This window comes from Coenobita brevimanus, chromosome 86 (genome assembly GCF_032717465.1).
Source record: "Coenobita brevimanus isolate Jiangsu-jjx chromosome 86, ASM3271746v2, whole genome shotgun sequence".
Lineage (NCBI taxonomy): Eukaryota > Metazoa > Arthropoda > Malacostraca > Decapoda > Coenobitidae > Coenobita > Coenobita brevimanus.
The window spans coordinates 30,758,630-30,773,923 of record NC_137039.1 but is presented as its reverse complement, the minus strand read 5'-3'; the positions used below and the strand labels follow the sequence as shown (position 1 = coordinate 30,773,923).

Sequence of the window (15,294 nt, the reverse complement as noted above, 5' to 3'; positions counted from 1 at the left end):
TGTGTGTAAGTAAAATCTAGGTGTGCCTCTGACACGCTTCACTGCTGCTGACAACGTGAGCTGGCGACAGATGGCGTTTGGGCTGAGAGAGAAGGGGGAAGGGGGATAGGGGGGAAGGGAGGGGAGTGGACTCGAACGTGGGAATTAAATGTTGAGATGAAGTGAGGAGGAGGAGGGAAGGGGAGGCACATAGGGAGAGGATGAGGGAGGGAAGGGGTAGATAGGTAGGAAGAGAGGGACGGGAGGGGAAGGTGTGTCACGTTAAGATAAGTAAATGGGGAGAGAAAGTGAGGGAATGGGGAGGGAGGAGATAAGGAGGTGACAGAGGAGAGTGAGAGATAGATTTGGAGATGATGGAACGTAGGAATTATCTGTGGAGACTTGCAAGAAAGAAAAAAAGGAGAGAAAAGAGAAGGCGAGAGAAGAAAGGAAGAGTGATGTGTAGATGTTTGTGGTGATGTGGAGAAGGATGGGGAGGGGAAGAAGAGGAGTAGGGGGGGGGGGAAATTATGGGAGAGGAAGTGAAGATTACTTGAGAGAGAGAGAGAAAGAAAGAAGTGCCAGTTAATGACAGCGCGAAAGTGAGTGAGCCAGAGAGTGAGAGTGAGGGGAGGGGGAGGGAAGGGGTGGGGGAGTAGGGGGAAGATGAGTCGTGGAGAGATCGGCTTTGACATTGACCCTGCATCCCCCTCCCTTCCCCTACCGCACATACCCTCCTCTTTTTCGCCACCTCTTCCACATCCTCTCCCCTCGCCTCCCCCTCACACCTCTCTTTCTTATTTCCTCTTCCCCGGCCTCTTCTCTATACTCCTCTCTTTCTTCCACTTCTCTCTCTCTCTCTCTCTCTCTCTCTCACACACACACACACACACACACACACACACACACACACACACACACACAGGTGTACCGTACAAATGTTCTCTTACAGCTTTGTTTTGCATTGTGTGTGTGTGTGATTTATAATGTTTTCAGGTGTGTGCATACTTAGGTGATTATGTATGTATATGTACAATACATATGTTTGGATGCATGTATGTGTGTGTGACGTGTCTTGGACTATGATTCATGTACGTACTCAGGTGTGCCCGTCTGAGTGGTGGATGTATGTGACCGTGTGTGTGTGTGCACGGAATGTGTGCCTGATCTGTGTCTGTGTGTGTTGCCAAGTTCAAGTACATATATTCGTGTGTGTGCTTTTAGATGCGTCTGTGCACATGTACGATTGTGTGAAAGGTTTTGTGTACATGTGTTTGTTTACGCTAGAGGAGTGGGAGGGGAAAGAGACGGATGGGGAGGGAGGAGGAGGGGAGAAGGGGAGGGGGAATGAGAGGGAGGGGGAGGGGGGTAAGGGAAAGTGTTGGCACTGACATTGAATGGTTACCGGATGCTTCCCCCTTCCCTCTCCCCCTTCCGCTCGTCTCACTTCTTTTTCCGTCTCCTGTTTCTTTCCCTTTTTCGCCCTCCCTCTTTCCTGTACATTATCTTATTTTTCCTCCCTTTCTCCATTCTTTCATCCCCTTGGCTTCTTCCCGTCTCTATCTCCCCTCCCAGACGCTCCCCACGCTTCGTTCCCTCTCCCTCATGTGTTTCCTTTCCCCCCTCCCCTCTTGTCCTCACCTTGTTTCCCTGCCCTCTCCTTTTTCATCTAGGTTTCGTCTCCCCTCCTCATCCTTTCTTCCCCTTCTTGCCTTTCGTGCCCCTCCCCTCAACCTTCCTTTCCCCTTCCCTCATTCTCTCCACTCCTCCATCTCTATCGTCTCCTCATTTCCCCTTCCTCTTCCTCCCCACCTAACCATCGGGTGTAGTCTGTTAATTACCCCCTCCCATTCCCCACTTAGCCCTGAGAGAGAGAGAGATCGTTAGTTCCTGATAAAATGTCCTGATCGTATCCTTAACCAAGTGTGGCTGTGTGTGGTAGTGTGTGTGGTTGTAATGCGTGATACTGAAGCTGCCTGGCCGTGTTATGTGGTGGTACTCTGCGGTTGTCTGATGTGGTGGTGGTGGTGTGGGGTGGTACTGTGCAGTTGTGTGGTGTGGGGTGGTACTGTGCGGTTGTGTGGTGTGGGGTGGTACTGTGCGGTTGTTTGGTGTGGGGTGGTACTGTGCAGTTGTGTGGTGTGGGGTGGTACTGTGTGGTGGTACTGTGCAGTTGTGTGGTGTGGGGGTGGTGTTGTGTGGTGCCGTCGTTAATTTTCTGGTGTGGTTGTACTTTGTGATGATATTGTGTAATCATTTGTGTGCGGTACTGTAATGTTCAGGAACATATTGTGGTATGTGTTGGTACTGTGTGGTGGTGTTAGTGGCGTTGGTGTGTGGTGCTTGTCTTTTTGTGGTATGTTGTGGTGGTATGTGTGGAACTTGTAATTTTTTGGTATGAGGTTGTGGTGGTGTTTGTGGTGTGTGGATGTGGGGAGCAGGGGGGAAGGGGGTGGGGGGAGATGGTCACGATTTTGTGTGAGAACTGGATGGAGAAGGATGAAGAGGAGGAGCAGGGGGGGGGGGAAGAAGACAAGAAGGAAAGGAGAAGGTAATAAAGAATAGATAACGGAGAGACGAAAATAGAAGGGGCAAATAAGAGGGAGTAAACAGACGAAGGAAAGTAGTGAGTGAGTGAGAGAGAGAGAGAGAGAGACGTAAATAGAAGGGGAAAATGAGAGGGAAAAAACGGAGGAAGGAAAGTAGGTGTGAGGGGGGAGGGGATAGGAGGAGGAGGGGGTGTTTCTGGTTCCCTCACCTTGATCTTTACCGGAGGAGGGGGAGGAGGAGGGGTTAATGGATGGAGGGAAAGACGAGGCAAATAGGGGAGGGAGGGAAAAATAATTTGAGAGGAGGGTAGTTTAGGAGGATTGTGTAGATGGAGGGGAGGGGGAAGGGAGGGTAGTATTGGAGGATTGTACAGGGGGAAGAGAGGGGGGTTGATGGTTGGAGTAAGGGGTAAATGAGGAAGATAGTGGGAGAAAAGACGAAAAATGAGAGGAGGGGCGAATTGATGGATGGAAAGAGAGAAACAGAAAAGTAGGGAGAGGAGGTTGGTGGATGGAAGGAGGGAGAAAATAAAAGATGGGGAAGGAGGGGAGAAAGTTAGGATCGGGGATGAGGAAAGGAGAGAATGGGAGAGGGGCAGGAATGGGTGGAGGGAAGATGGAAAATGAGAGGGAAGGGAATGAGGATGGATTGATGGTTGGATGGACAGAGGGAAGATACGGGGAGGGGAGGGAAGACGGAAAATGAGAGAGTGGGGAGGGGGAGGAAGAGGGAGGGGAAAGGGGGGTTGGACAGGTTGAATGGCCACGTGTCCTTGTCTGGTGTTGTGGTAGTGTGGTTGTTGTGGTGTGGTAGGTTAGTGTGATGGAGTATATATAGGTATTGCAGTGTGATATATTGTGTGGTAGTATGGTATTGGGTAGTGGTGTGGTAGTGTGGTTATTGTGATGTGGTGCGTTAGTGTGGTGGTGTATATATAGGTATTGTAGTGTGATACATTGTTTGGTGTGTGTTGGGTAGTGTCCAGTACTGATGTGCTGTGATAGTGTAGATGGTGTTATGTGTTGTGTGATGGTGTTGGTGATGAGTTTTTTTTTGTTGTGTGTGTGTGTGTGATGTATATAGTGTTATAGAGATGGTGTTGTGGTGAGGCGTAGTAGTGCTGATATAGTGGTTACTGGGTTATCATCACTTGAGAGGAGGAGGGGGGGGGGTGAAGGTAGAAAAGAAGTGGGTGAGAAGGTGAAGGGAGAAAAGGAGGGGTGGAAGGGAAAGGGAGGAACGGAGAGGAGGGGAGGGGGTGGAAGGAAATAGGAGGAGAGTGGAGGGGGGGGGGAAATGGAAGGAGAGGAGGTGGAGGAGAAGGGAATGGAGGAGGTGGAGGGGAAGAGAGGTGGAGCTGGAGGGGAGGGAAGAGAGGTGGAGGGGAGGGGAAGGAGTTTGACCACCACATCCGGGGGGAACGCACGCTGGTACACACACACACACACACACACACACACACACACACACACACACACACACACACACACACAGATGGAATGGAATGTTTTCTATAGGTGGAAATGGAGTAGTCTCTCTCTCTCTCTCTCTCTCTCTCTCTCTCTCTCTCTCTCTCTCTCTCTCTCTCTCTCTCTCTCAGACCTGCATAATTCCTCAACTTGTGTAATCTGAGCATAAGTTTTTCTGTTAATTTCACGTTCGGGCCACCTACAAAGGCCAGCAAGATCTGTGCAGTCTGTAAATATTTGTTACCCTTTAATATCTAGGTAACCTCTCCCTTGTTCTTTTTTCCATCTTGCCCTTTCTCGTTCTCCCCCTCCATCTCTCCCCCTTCTATTTTCTCTCATTCCTCCACCCATGTTTTTTTTTTTTTTTTCTTACAGTTTGTTACATCATTCATTTCCTTCCATCCCCTCCCTCCCTCCCTCCCTCGTCTTCCACCCCCTCCACCTCTATCTCTTTCTCTCTCTCTCCCTGACCTTGCCCTAACCCCACGCCCTTCTTTGTCCTCTCTCTCTCTCTCTCTCTCCCTCCCTCTCTCTCTCAGTAAATGAATACCAAATGACAAGAAATTACTGTAGCCAATGGACGGTGGGTACTAGCGCCAGCACTGTGGTGTATGGAGTTGTTTATTTATTTATTTATTTAATTCATTTGCGTGGGTGCAATGGGATATAATGAGTGTTACGTGCTGCATGTTTTGAGCGGTTGACGGTGGACTTTGAATAGGAGAGAGAGAGAGAGAGAGAGAGAGAGAGAGTTACATTTTGCTCATTAATATCGACAGTGTACATTGTTTTTGTCGTAAATAAGGAATGTTTTGATGACGATGATGAGTTTCTGAGACAGTGGAAGGAGCTGGTGAAAGAGACGATTTCCTGCCAGCGTTATGGTTTGGATCTTGGGTTCTGTGTTGCCGTTTTTACTCTGTCTAACCACTGCATCTTGTCTCCATAATAATAATAATAATAATAATGTGTGGATGGTAGAATCTGCAGTAAGATGAATTGGTGGAGGAATGCTAATCTCTCCTCTCTTCCGCTCCCTTCATGTTCTCTTCACTCTTTAATCCTCATCTCTTTTCTCCTCACCTCTTCATTTTCTCTTCACTCTTTAATCTTCATCTCTTTTCTCCTGTTCTCTTCTCTTTTCTCCTCATCTTCTCTTTTCTCCTCATATCTTCTCTCTTATCCTGTTCTCTTTTCTCCTCATATCTTCTCCTTTCTCCTCATCTTCTCCTTTCTCCTCATCTCTTCTCTTTTCTCCCCATTTCTTTTCTTTTCTCCCCTTCTCATTTTACTCCTCTTTTCCCCTCTTCTCCTCTACTCTCTTCCCTCCTCGCCTCTCCTCTCTTCGCTTCGTTCTCTTCTCTTCTCTTCTCTTCATCCTTTCCGTTACATCTTTTCTTCATCCATTCATCTCTCCTTCATTCATTTATTCATTCCCATCACCATACTTACCTGACCTTCCCATACCTTCATACCTACCCTCCCATTTCCTTCCGTCCCTTCCCCTCCCCTCCAACACATTGCCATCCCTCACCATAACATATATATTCCCTCCCCCTCCCTTTCCTCTTCCCCTTCCCTCCCCTCCCCTCCCATTCCCCCTCCCCTCCCTTTCCCCTCCCCCTCCCTTTCCTCTTCCCCTTCCCTCCCCTCCCCCTCCCCTCCCCTTCTGTCCAGTCCTGTTTTATCTTCTTACCTTTCCTTTCTTTTCCTTTCCTTTGCGTTCAGTTTCTTTCAATTCCTTTCCTTTCCTTGCCATTCCCCACCTAATCCTCTCCCTCTCCTCTCCCCTTTCCCATCCCACCTCCCTCCCCCTCCCCCCACTTCACCTCCCCTCACCTCACTCTCGCCTCATCTCCATAATTATTCCTCCTTGTTGGGCAAAAACGCATTTGGTCAGACACGATGAAGGTTGTGGTGGTTGTTGTGGTAGTTGTAGTGGTTGCGATAGGCCTAGTATGGTTGCTGGAGGATGATAGTTGTGGTTGTGATGGTTATGGTTGTTGTGGTAGAGTTAGGATATTGGTATTTGGAAGGAGAATGGCAGTAATGGTTGTAGGAGATTGTAGGCTAGATGGTGTGGTGGTTTTAATGGTAGGACAGTATGGTTATGGTGGTTGCGATGTATGGTAGTGGAATTTAAGGTTATGGTACTTAATGACAGATATGAGTATGGTTGTAATGGTGGCTGTTGTGGTTATGGTAATGATGGTGGTGGTGGTGGTGGTGATTGTTGTGAATGGTTTTGGTAGATATGAAGGCTATGTTTTTTTTAATGTTGTGGTAGGGTGGTGCTCAGGTGGTGGTGGTAGGTATGGTATTTATGGTGATTGTGGTAGAGGTGTTGGTGGTAAGGGAGAGAGAATGTGTGGTATTTCCTCTACCATTGTGCACGAGAGAGAGAGAAAGAGAGAGAGAGGGGGAGAGATTGGTATTTGAATGAGACGCGGGGATAATGCTGAGAGAGAGAGAGAGAGTTAACCCACGTAAACGGGCTTCCTATTCAACGTGCAGAATCCCTGATGCATAAAAAACAACTTCATAATTAGAGCAAACTTTAATCTCAGTGCTAGAACCAACTTTTCGCAATTAGAGAGGGAAAAAAATTACGCACAGCAACAAGTTTTTCCACACAAACTCTCCCCCCCCCTCCCCCTCCCCCCCCCAGGAAAAAGAGAGAGAGAGAGAGAGGTTTGCTAGGAAATAATGACGTTGGTATTTTAGTGAATAATTCAAACATCTAAGCTGTATAATTCTAACTTTAACCTCTAACCAACCCTCTTACCAATGGGGTCTTTCTAGAGCTGTGTAAAAAATCATATAGTGGGGAAATAATAGGGCAGAAAATATTATGCAAAGGATCGCTAAAATATGTCAAACGTCATCACTACAGGTAAATAAATAATAAAAATACAAATTAAAAAAAAAAGTCCTGGGGTTAAGAACGAAATGTCACTTTTATCTTACGCCAAAAGGAGTTAGAGAAGCTTACTAATAACCTGTATATTCATAATTTAATCTTATATTTTAAACGTATGAGTAAACTTTGATTTGCTATCGTAAATGAGAATGCTTTTTTTTTTTTTTTTTTAGTGTGGCTTGGTACTTCGACTTAGTGTGTTGACTTCCCCCCCCCCCTCTATATTTTTGTTCCCATTTACAGATATCTCATGAATTCCCTCTCAGATATACTGTAGTTTCTTGATCCCCACTCAGAGGTAATTTTTTTCATTAGATCTAACTTTCATTCCCTCAGAGCAGTATTTCCACCACACATTTAGAGCCATCTCACACTTCTCTCCAGATTAAATCTACCATAACCCTTATTTCGGTTTGAGCCAGCTTTTATTATGCTCGTAGTTATAGCCGACTTGCTCACATTCTCAGTCAATTAAAGCTAACTTTCTTTTATCTTGTGTCCCCAGGTTGCAAGATCAAGGCCCTACGTGCAAAGACCAACACGTACATTAAGACTCCGGTCAGAGGAGAGGAGCCTGTCTTCGTTGTTACTGGTGGGTGGTTGTGTTATTCGTACTTGTAATATTTAGACTTGTAATATTCCTGCTTGTAATATTTGTACTGGTAATATGAGTACATTTTGAAGGTGGGAGGTGTGGTAGGTCAGGGAGAAGGTGGATAGACGTAGTAAATGAGAGTAGGGGTTGTTACTGGATGGTAGGTTTGGTATTTCTGCTTGTAATATTTACCTCCGCCAAGGAGGTTATGTTTTCATCCCTGTCTGTTTGTTTGTTGGTTGGTTGGTTTGTGAGCAAGATTACAGAAAAACTACTGGACGGATTTCTACGAAACTTGGTAGAAGAATGGACCTTGGCCCAGAGTAGACTCCATTAAACTTTGGTGCGGATCCGGATAAAGGTGCGGATCCAGGAATTTGATATTGAATTAGACGACTGAATTAAAAGGAACTGCATGTTGGGCCTTGGCGGAGGTATGAGCTCTGCTGAGTACCATTCTAGTTATCCATGGTTCATTTGTATTTTTAATATTTATCCGCATAACATTGTATTTCTTAATGTGTGCCTACAACAGAAAGGAGTGAGCAGAGGAGACGTGGTAGGCCAAGAGAAAGGTGATTAGATAATAAAGGTTAGTGTGTGAGAAAGAAAAGTATGGAGGTTCAGGAGGCACGGGGAACTGGCAGGATGTCTAGCTGGTTATTGAATTTGTACGGAGGAATTTATCATAAAGGTTGGCGCGCCTTTTCAGCTTGACATTGGTTGGAGTGACACTGATAGGTAATTGTAGAACTACGTGTGAACAGGTACTGCTTCAGGTGGGACGAGGATTTCGGGAGCTGGAATGATGTATTAACATGTGGCTCCTTCATTGGGCATGCTGTTGGTTAGTTCTCCTAGCATCATATTTGTTTTTCCTCACCCAGTCTGCTGCTGCTGGGGGGGGGGGGGAGCCAGAACGGTGGAGGTGGTGGTGTATTTTACTCTTCATTATTTTCCTCCGTTTTCTTTTGGGTGAGGTGTGGTAGATCTAGTAGTGCTTGAAATGGGTGTGGTTGTTGGCCCCCCCTCCCCCCCGTCTCTCTCCGTTGTTCTCTTCCTTCTTTCATGCATTTATTCATTCTATTCTGCCTGACTGTGTGTTGGGTGGAGGAAAGCAAGTGTATTTGCGTGTATGCAAAAGAGAGAGAGAGAGAGAGAGGAATGTGAAAGAGTATTGTGGAAGAAGAGAAAGAGGGGCGTGTCCAGCCATACCCTTTCTTACAATTTTTCATTATTCTCCCTCACCCTTTCCCTTCGCTTTCCTCCCCTCCCTTTCCCTTCGCTTTCCTCCCCTCCCCTCACCCTTACTATTTCCTTCAGTACTTCCACTCTCACCTTCCTCACTTTCCCTAACCTTTTTTTTTTTTTTTTTTTTTTTTTTTTTTTTTTTTTTTACCTCGCCCGTCCACTTTCCTCGTCCTCTTCTACTCTCTCAGTTTCCCGTCAGTCATCTTTCTCTTCCACCTTCATTTCTTCCTTTTCCCTTGTTCCCCTTCCATACTCCTTCTTTTCCCCTTTCTTCCATTTTGCACTCTGTTTCACCTCACGTCTCCCTTACCTTTTTCCCTCCCCTTCCCCTTCCTTCCATTTCTCACTGTACGTCATTCCTTCTCGTTTACATTAATTTTCCATTACCATACTCCCACTTTCCCCTTCAACACCAAGTACATCCGTCGTCCTCCGTCCATCGTTCTTTCCATCCATCCTTTCTCCCTTTGTACCTCTTCCTCCCCCCCCCCCTTTTTTTTTTACCGTCCCCCCCCCCCTTTTTTTTTTACCGTTCCCCCCCCCCCTTTTTTTTTTTTTTTTTTTCCTGTACCTCTTCCTCTCCCCTTCCCTCATCCCACACCCAGTCATTCCTTTACCGTCAACCTTTCCTCTTTCTCCCTTCCTCACTTTTCATTTCTCCTCCTCCCTTTCCTCCCCCTTTGCCCCGCCCTCGTCTTTGTCTGCGGCGCATAAATTTTTTTAGGCCTACTTCTGTGGCGTTTAAAATGGTAATATTATGCCAGGACAAGCCGGAGAGAGAGAGAGAGAGAGAGATGGAGGAGAGAGAAAGAGACAGAGACAAAAACAGATGAATGATTGTTGTTAATGCCTCCTGTAAGTCTTTCAGTGAGAGAACGTCTTTTTTCATTTTATTCAAGCAGATGTCAAGCTAAAGTATTTAGCTTTCTGGATCTCCATTTTTGTAAAGGGGTTTACCTGATGAAGGTTGTATCTGACATCGCAGTTCAGCAGAATAATGTCGTGAGAAAGCAAAAGTACATTATTAAGATGTCATCGTATTGAAGAGGTTAATATGGTATCTACATACTTACCGTGATTTATGTGTCAGGATAATCAGGTGTTTTGTCATTAATGGTGTTTATATTAGGATAAGTAGCTTCTGGATAAATACCGTATGTGTCTGGTTTATTGGTAACGTGTTTAGTCAGTGGTTGTGTAATATCTTCATTTACGTATGGGAGCTGCAGAGATTTTTTTTTTTTTTTTTTTAAGTGGTCGCTGTTGATGAAGTGTTAATCAGTTATTTGTAAGTTTCATTAAATCCAGTATTTGTGAGAAGTCTTCATTGTACTGCATGTTATATTCACTTATGCCAAGACCCTTTATCTCTCAATACTCATTATGTGTAAGTACAGCCTCACTGTTAATCTTTAGTTGTGACATGCTTTCTTTAAAGAAAACTCATCAAGAGAGTGCAGCAGTTCTGGATTTAAGTTCAAAAATTTTTTTAATGCATTTCCCATAATCAGTTATGATCATTATTTTTTGTTTTTTATTTTTATAAATATTTTTTCACTGTCAAAGTACACACAGTCAAGGCTACATCAGCCGGTTTTAATCACTTAGTCTGTAGCTACATTTATTTTTCATAAAGTGAGGAGTCTTCACAGTACATATGAATGTTTGTGAGGCTGATGTTTGCATATCCTCCACAGGTCGCAAGGAGGATGTTGCCATGGCCAAGCGAGAAATTCTGTCTGCAGCAGAGCACTTCAGCCAGATTCGTGCTTGCCGGAAGAACAACCTGAACGGGTCGATGGCACCAGGCCCACCAACCAACGTTCCGGGGCAAGTGACCATCCAGGTGCGTGTGCCGTACCGTGTGGTGGGATTGGTGGTAGGGCCCAAGGGTGCCACCATCAAACGCATCCAGCAGCAGACACACACCTATATCGTCACACCATCGCGGGATAAGGAGCCTGTCTTTGAGGTGACCGGCCTGCCTGAGTCTGTGGAGCAGGCCAGGAAGGAGATTGAGGCTCACATTGCTATGCGTACGGGCGGCCTGCTGGATCAGGATGAGCCCGCTGCTGCAGCCGCAGCCGCAGCTGCTGCTGCTGCTGCTGCTGCCACTGCCCGCCACCACACCGACTTCCCACCACCATCACACGGGCTGGACAACCTGTTCTCGTCGGGGTCGTCGGAGCTGGTGTCATCACTGTACAAGCTCAACAACTCCTCCCTCAATGGCTTGGCCTCCATGAACAGCTCTGGCTTGAACAGTCTCTCCAATGGGTCTGGCCTCAATGGACTAACTGGCCTGGGTGGACTTGGGGGTCTGGGTGGGCTGAGTGGTCTCAATACCCTCAACACCCTCAACGACCTCAATTCAGCCTTCAGCTTGCTGGGTGACGCTGGGTCATCCTTGTTGGCTGGCTCCACCAAGACAGCCGCCACACCCGGCCTTGACACATCATTATTCTCCTCCTTCAGCGGTGGCAACACTGGCAGTGGCAGTGTGGCTGGCACTAAGCTGGCTGGGGATGTGGCCGGTGGTGGTGGTGGTGGTGGCTTGGGCCTTTATGGGGTAGATGAGGGACTGGGTTCTCTGGGTTCTTCTATGGGCTCCTCTCCATCATTTGATCCAGCCCCTTCCAGTATCTGGGGTGAGCTGGGCCGACCACTGGGCAACACAGTCAGCTCCACAGTCAGCTCCAGCTCCTCCCTGTCCTCCACTTTCTCCTCCTTGTCCTCCACCCTGTCGTCATCACTGACGCGCCGGTCGTCGTCTGTGTCAGGTGCCTCCCCCCCGTCCTCCCGCCTGTCACCCTCCCTAGAGCCTCACCCCCCTGCTCGCCGCACCAGCTCTGACTCCGCCCCAGGCCTGGCCGCTGCTGCCTCACTTGCCTCTCTTAGCTCAGCTCTGACTGGTGGCCTGGGAGGTCTGCCAGCCTCATCCTCCCCAGCTTCTTCCTCTCCAGCCTCAACCCCTGATCTGAGTGGGTTCCAGGGTGCTGGCGAGGACAAGAAGCGGTGTGTGACCTGTTGCGAGAATGAGGTGGTTGCTGCCCTCGTGCCCTGTGGACACAACCTCTTCTGCCTGGACTGCGCCAAGAAGCTGGTATCTGAGGGTGCAGAATGCCCCATATGCCGGGCCAAGGTGACACAGGCCATCAGGATCTTCTCTTAACCAGGCTCCCTCCTAGCTGCTGGGCGCCCCAGAGTATTATCTTAACCTAATTACCAATTTTTTTTAGTAAACTATTCACAAGATTTTTTATTTCAATTTTTCTCTTGGAGTGTAAGGCATTTTTTTGAGTGTGACGCGGGTGGTGGCGGCGGGGGGTCCTTCTGCGTCCTTGTGTGTCCTGTGTGTGGTGCCACCGCGGGACCACAGCTGTGTGGGGCTGTGATACGGACCGCCGGGTTGAGCTGTCCTGCTGCTGATCTCCCATTGTCTGCTGGGCCCGGGGCTGGCCCAGGCGGGGGGCGGGTGGCGCTGTGCCCCCACCAGATCTGAACCTCCGCCCTACCCTGCCCTGCCCTGCCCTTCCCCGCCCCCCGCCCACCTCACAACGAATGCTACATATCCTGACAGCTCTTATTGAGCATCACACCGCCCACCACCACCCACCGCCCGCACCCGCCCAAACCACCGGGCCATGCAGCCACCAGGACACTACTGCACGGCTGAGGGCGGCACTAAGGAGAAGTAGAGAACCAGAGGGTGGATGGAGATAAAGTAGAGTTTGTAAACATAACAGAGGAGAAACACAGGAAAAGGAAGTTTTCAAAATATATGTATAGGATAAGAAGAAACAAGGCAAGTGGAGGTATTAAAGAAAAATTTATAGAGGAGAAGAGGAAGGTGTAACAAGATAACGCCAAAAAAGATGGAATAATATAGAGGAAAGAATACGATAAAGCAGGAGGAGGTAACAGAGTGAAAAACTGTGAATGAAGATGAGGCCAGGGTGAGGGAAAAGTCAGGAATTAAAGAACATGAGAAATAATGAAGCAAGAGAGGGAAAAACCATGGATAAAAGGAACGTCAAGGGAATACAGAAACAAAAGACAGTGAAGCAGGAGGGGCAAAAAGGAAAATGATGATGAATCAGCATTTGCCTCCCCTTGATGAAAGAAACAAGATATAACACCGTTGCTTCCACCTTTGGTGAGATAATCTGATTATAGAGAAATCTTTGCCCCCCCTGGGTATGTAGAGTTGATGATGTAGGAGTATTTGTTGCCACCCTCAGTGAATATATATGTGGATATTGCATCCTTCCTTTCACTGAGAAAAGCTGATGATGTTGCTGCTTTGCCTCCACCCTTAGTAAAAGAGGCTGATAATATAGCAGCATTTGCCTTCACCCTCGATGAAAATAGATGGGGATATTGCAGCTATACTTCGACCTTCAAAGAAAGATGCTAATGATACAGCAGCTTTGCCTCCACCCTCAAATAGAAAAACTGAGAATGTAGCAGCTTTGCCTCCACCCTCAGCCGCCCATTGGACTGCCTGTGTGACTCCCTGCTTGTGCATTCTTTGAAATGGAAGCAATACAGTGATATTATCTTAGTCATAGTGCTTTATCTAAGTTCTTTGCTCATTATTGATATATGGAGAAGTAAAAACTATTGAGATGTGAAAATGAAAAAAACTTTATTTTGTATAGTGACAAAGAAATCAGTATTCTAGGCCAATTTTTTTATTTCCAATATATTTGATCCCTTGAGTCAGGTGATGTATTTTATTGGTTTATTGTTACTACCTCCAGACAATTTTATTCAACTTTAGGAAGACCTGTGGAGTGAAGGGAGTAATGCCAAGGCAATATTTAACCTCAGCAGTTTAAAGAGTCTATCCTAAACATAATAAGATCTGGAGATAGCAATAATAGAATGAAATATGTCATGGGATTGAAGGGGTTAATTATGAGTGCCCCGTTTGTGATAGCTTTGTTTATGTCTCGAAGGACCCACCGCCGCGCACACTTATAGAAACATTTTTTGTACAAGAGGACTGAGAGGGACTAGCAAGGGTGGGATGAAACAGGGCAGAGTTTTTTATTTTTTTATTTTTATTTTTATTTTGTGGTAGGCTGAGACACATTAGGCATGCCAAGACAGTAGGCTGATGCACCATAGGAATGGCAAGACACCATGGATGAGGTGGGATACCATGGGCTGGCCATGACATCCCACTCAGATTGAGATACCTGCAAAAACAAGGAAACAATTATGCTTGGTTTTCATTGATGCTCTCCTAACGTGCCTGCCAACGTGTCCCTCACCTTGCTAGACCACCCAGCCTCGAATAGATTATATACTAAGCCCAAAATCTCCCAATTCCCAGACCCTCCCAGGCCCCTCACTCCCCCCTCACATCACACCCAACCCCTTCAGCCCCCAGATATTGAGTGTGTGATGACCATATTCGGGAGGGAGACGAGACAGGCCCAAGGCTTGGGTGGATTCCCCCCCCTCCCATAGGTCTACTTTATTTCCCACTAGGCCTATATTGTTATTTCTTATAGGCCTGTGTGTACTCTTGTCCACTGGGGGAGAAAGCGTATCCCCCAGTGGTTATCCTGCTCATCCACAAATATTAGGACATGTTTACTTCTGTTGGCTCTTATCACAGAATTGAGAAAGTGAGAAAAAGAGAGAGATAAAAAAAAAGATTTAGTTTTTTAAGGTAATAATAATAATATATATTTTTGTCCTAAGATTTATATTTTTCCTTTATTTTTCTTTTTTTTTATGGGAGTTTACAGTTGAGTGTTTTAGTTCCTTTATTATTGATATATTTTTTCTACCTACCCTGAATAGAAATATGTTATGTACTTTATAATTTGTTTGTGTGTGTGTGTTCGTCTGATCCCTCTTTACCCCCACAAGCTGGGTATTTTAGCATTAAGAGAGAAAGTGAGAGAGAGAGAGAGCTTCTGTCTTGGTCCCCCCTCCCTCCCTGCTCATCCCCCACACCCCCACACCACATACCCCAGCATTCTCACCCTCCCTGTCGCAGTGAATCAACCCGTAGCGATGTTTGCAATCTGCTGTGTCGGCCAAAAATGTATCATCGAGTGAGACCCAGAAGATTATTGTGAATCTGTGCAATGTTGCCCCACTGGTGTACCACAAGTCAAGTCTAGCCTAAATGTGAGCCAATGCATGCCTAGAGGCCGAGGTTATCCAGTTCTGTGTAGTGGAGTGTAAATGAGTGTAAAAACCGTCGGCCCCCTGATGTTTTACATAAATCACACAAGATGTCGCTTTGTATATCTAGTGCTGTCAGCTGGAGGAAGAAGTGTGGACAGCTGGTACGATTGTGGGTGAGCCTGTGCGTGCCGAGTCAAGCCAAAATCCACATTTGTGAATCAGTGAGTTTGTTTACAGCGGCTGGTTATGGTCAAGATTTGCCTGCCGCTGAACCACGAGAAACCCCAGCAACTTGAGTAGCGTGTGTAGCCGTGAGTCTGTGTGTCTCGTCTCTATTCAGTGAGAAGTTTTGTGTTGACGGCCGACAGTGTACGCGTCAC

At 46.8% G+C, this 15,294-nt stretch overlaps 1 protein-coding gene across 1 annotated transcript in view; it reads left to right on the top strand.

The window, feature by feature from the left end:
* Positions 1-11,941, top strand: part of LOC145410703 (RNA-binding E3 ubiquitin-protein ligase MEX3C) — a 126,048-nt gene extending 114,107 nt beyond the window's left edge. The window contains exons 2-3 of the mRNA XM_080280814.1: positions 7,424-7,510; positions 10,462-11,941. Coding sequence (XP_080136940.1) covers positions 7,424-7,510; positions 10,462-11,936 — 1,562 coding nt within the window. The 3' untranslated portion in view covers positions 11,937-11,941. The remainder of the gene's footprint in view (positions 1-7,423; positions 7,511-10,461) is intronic.
* Positions 11,942-15,294: the final 3,353 nt, after the last annotated feature.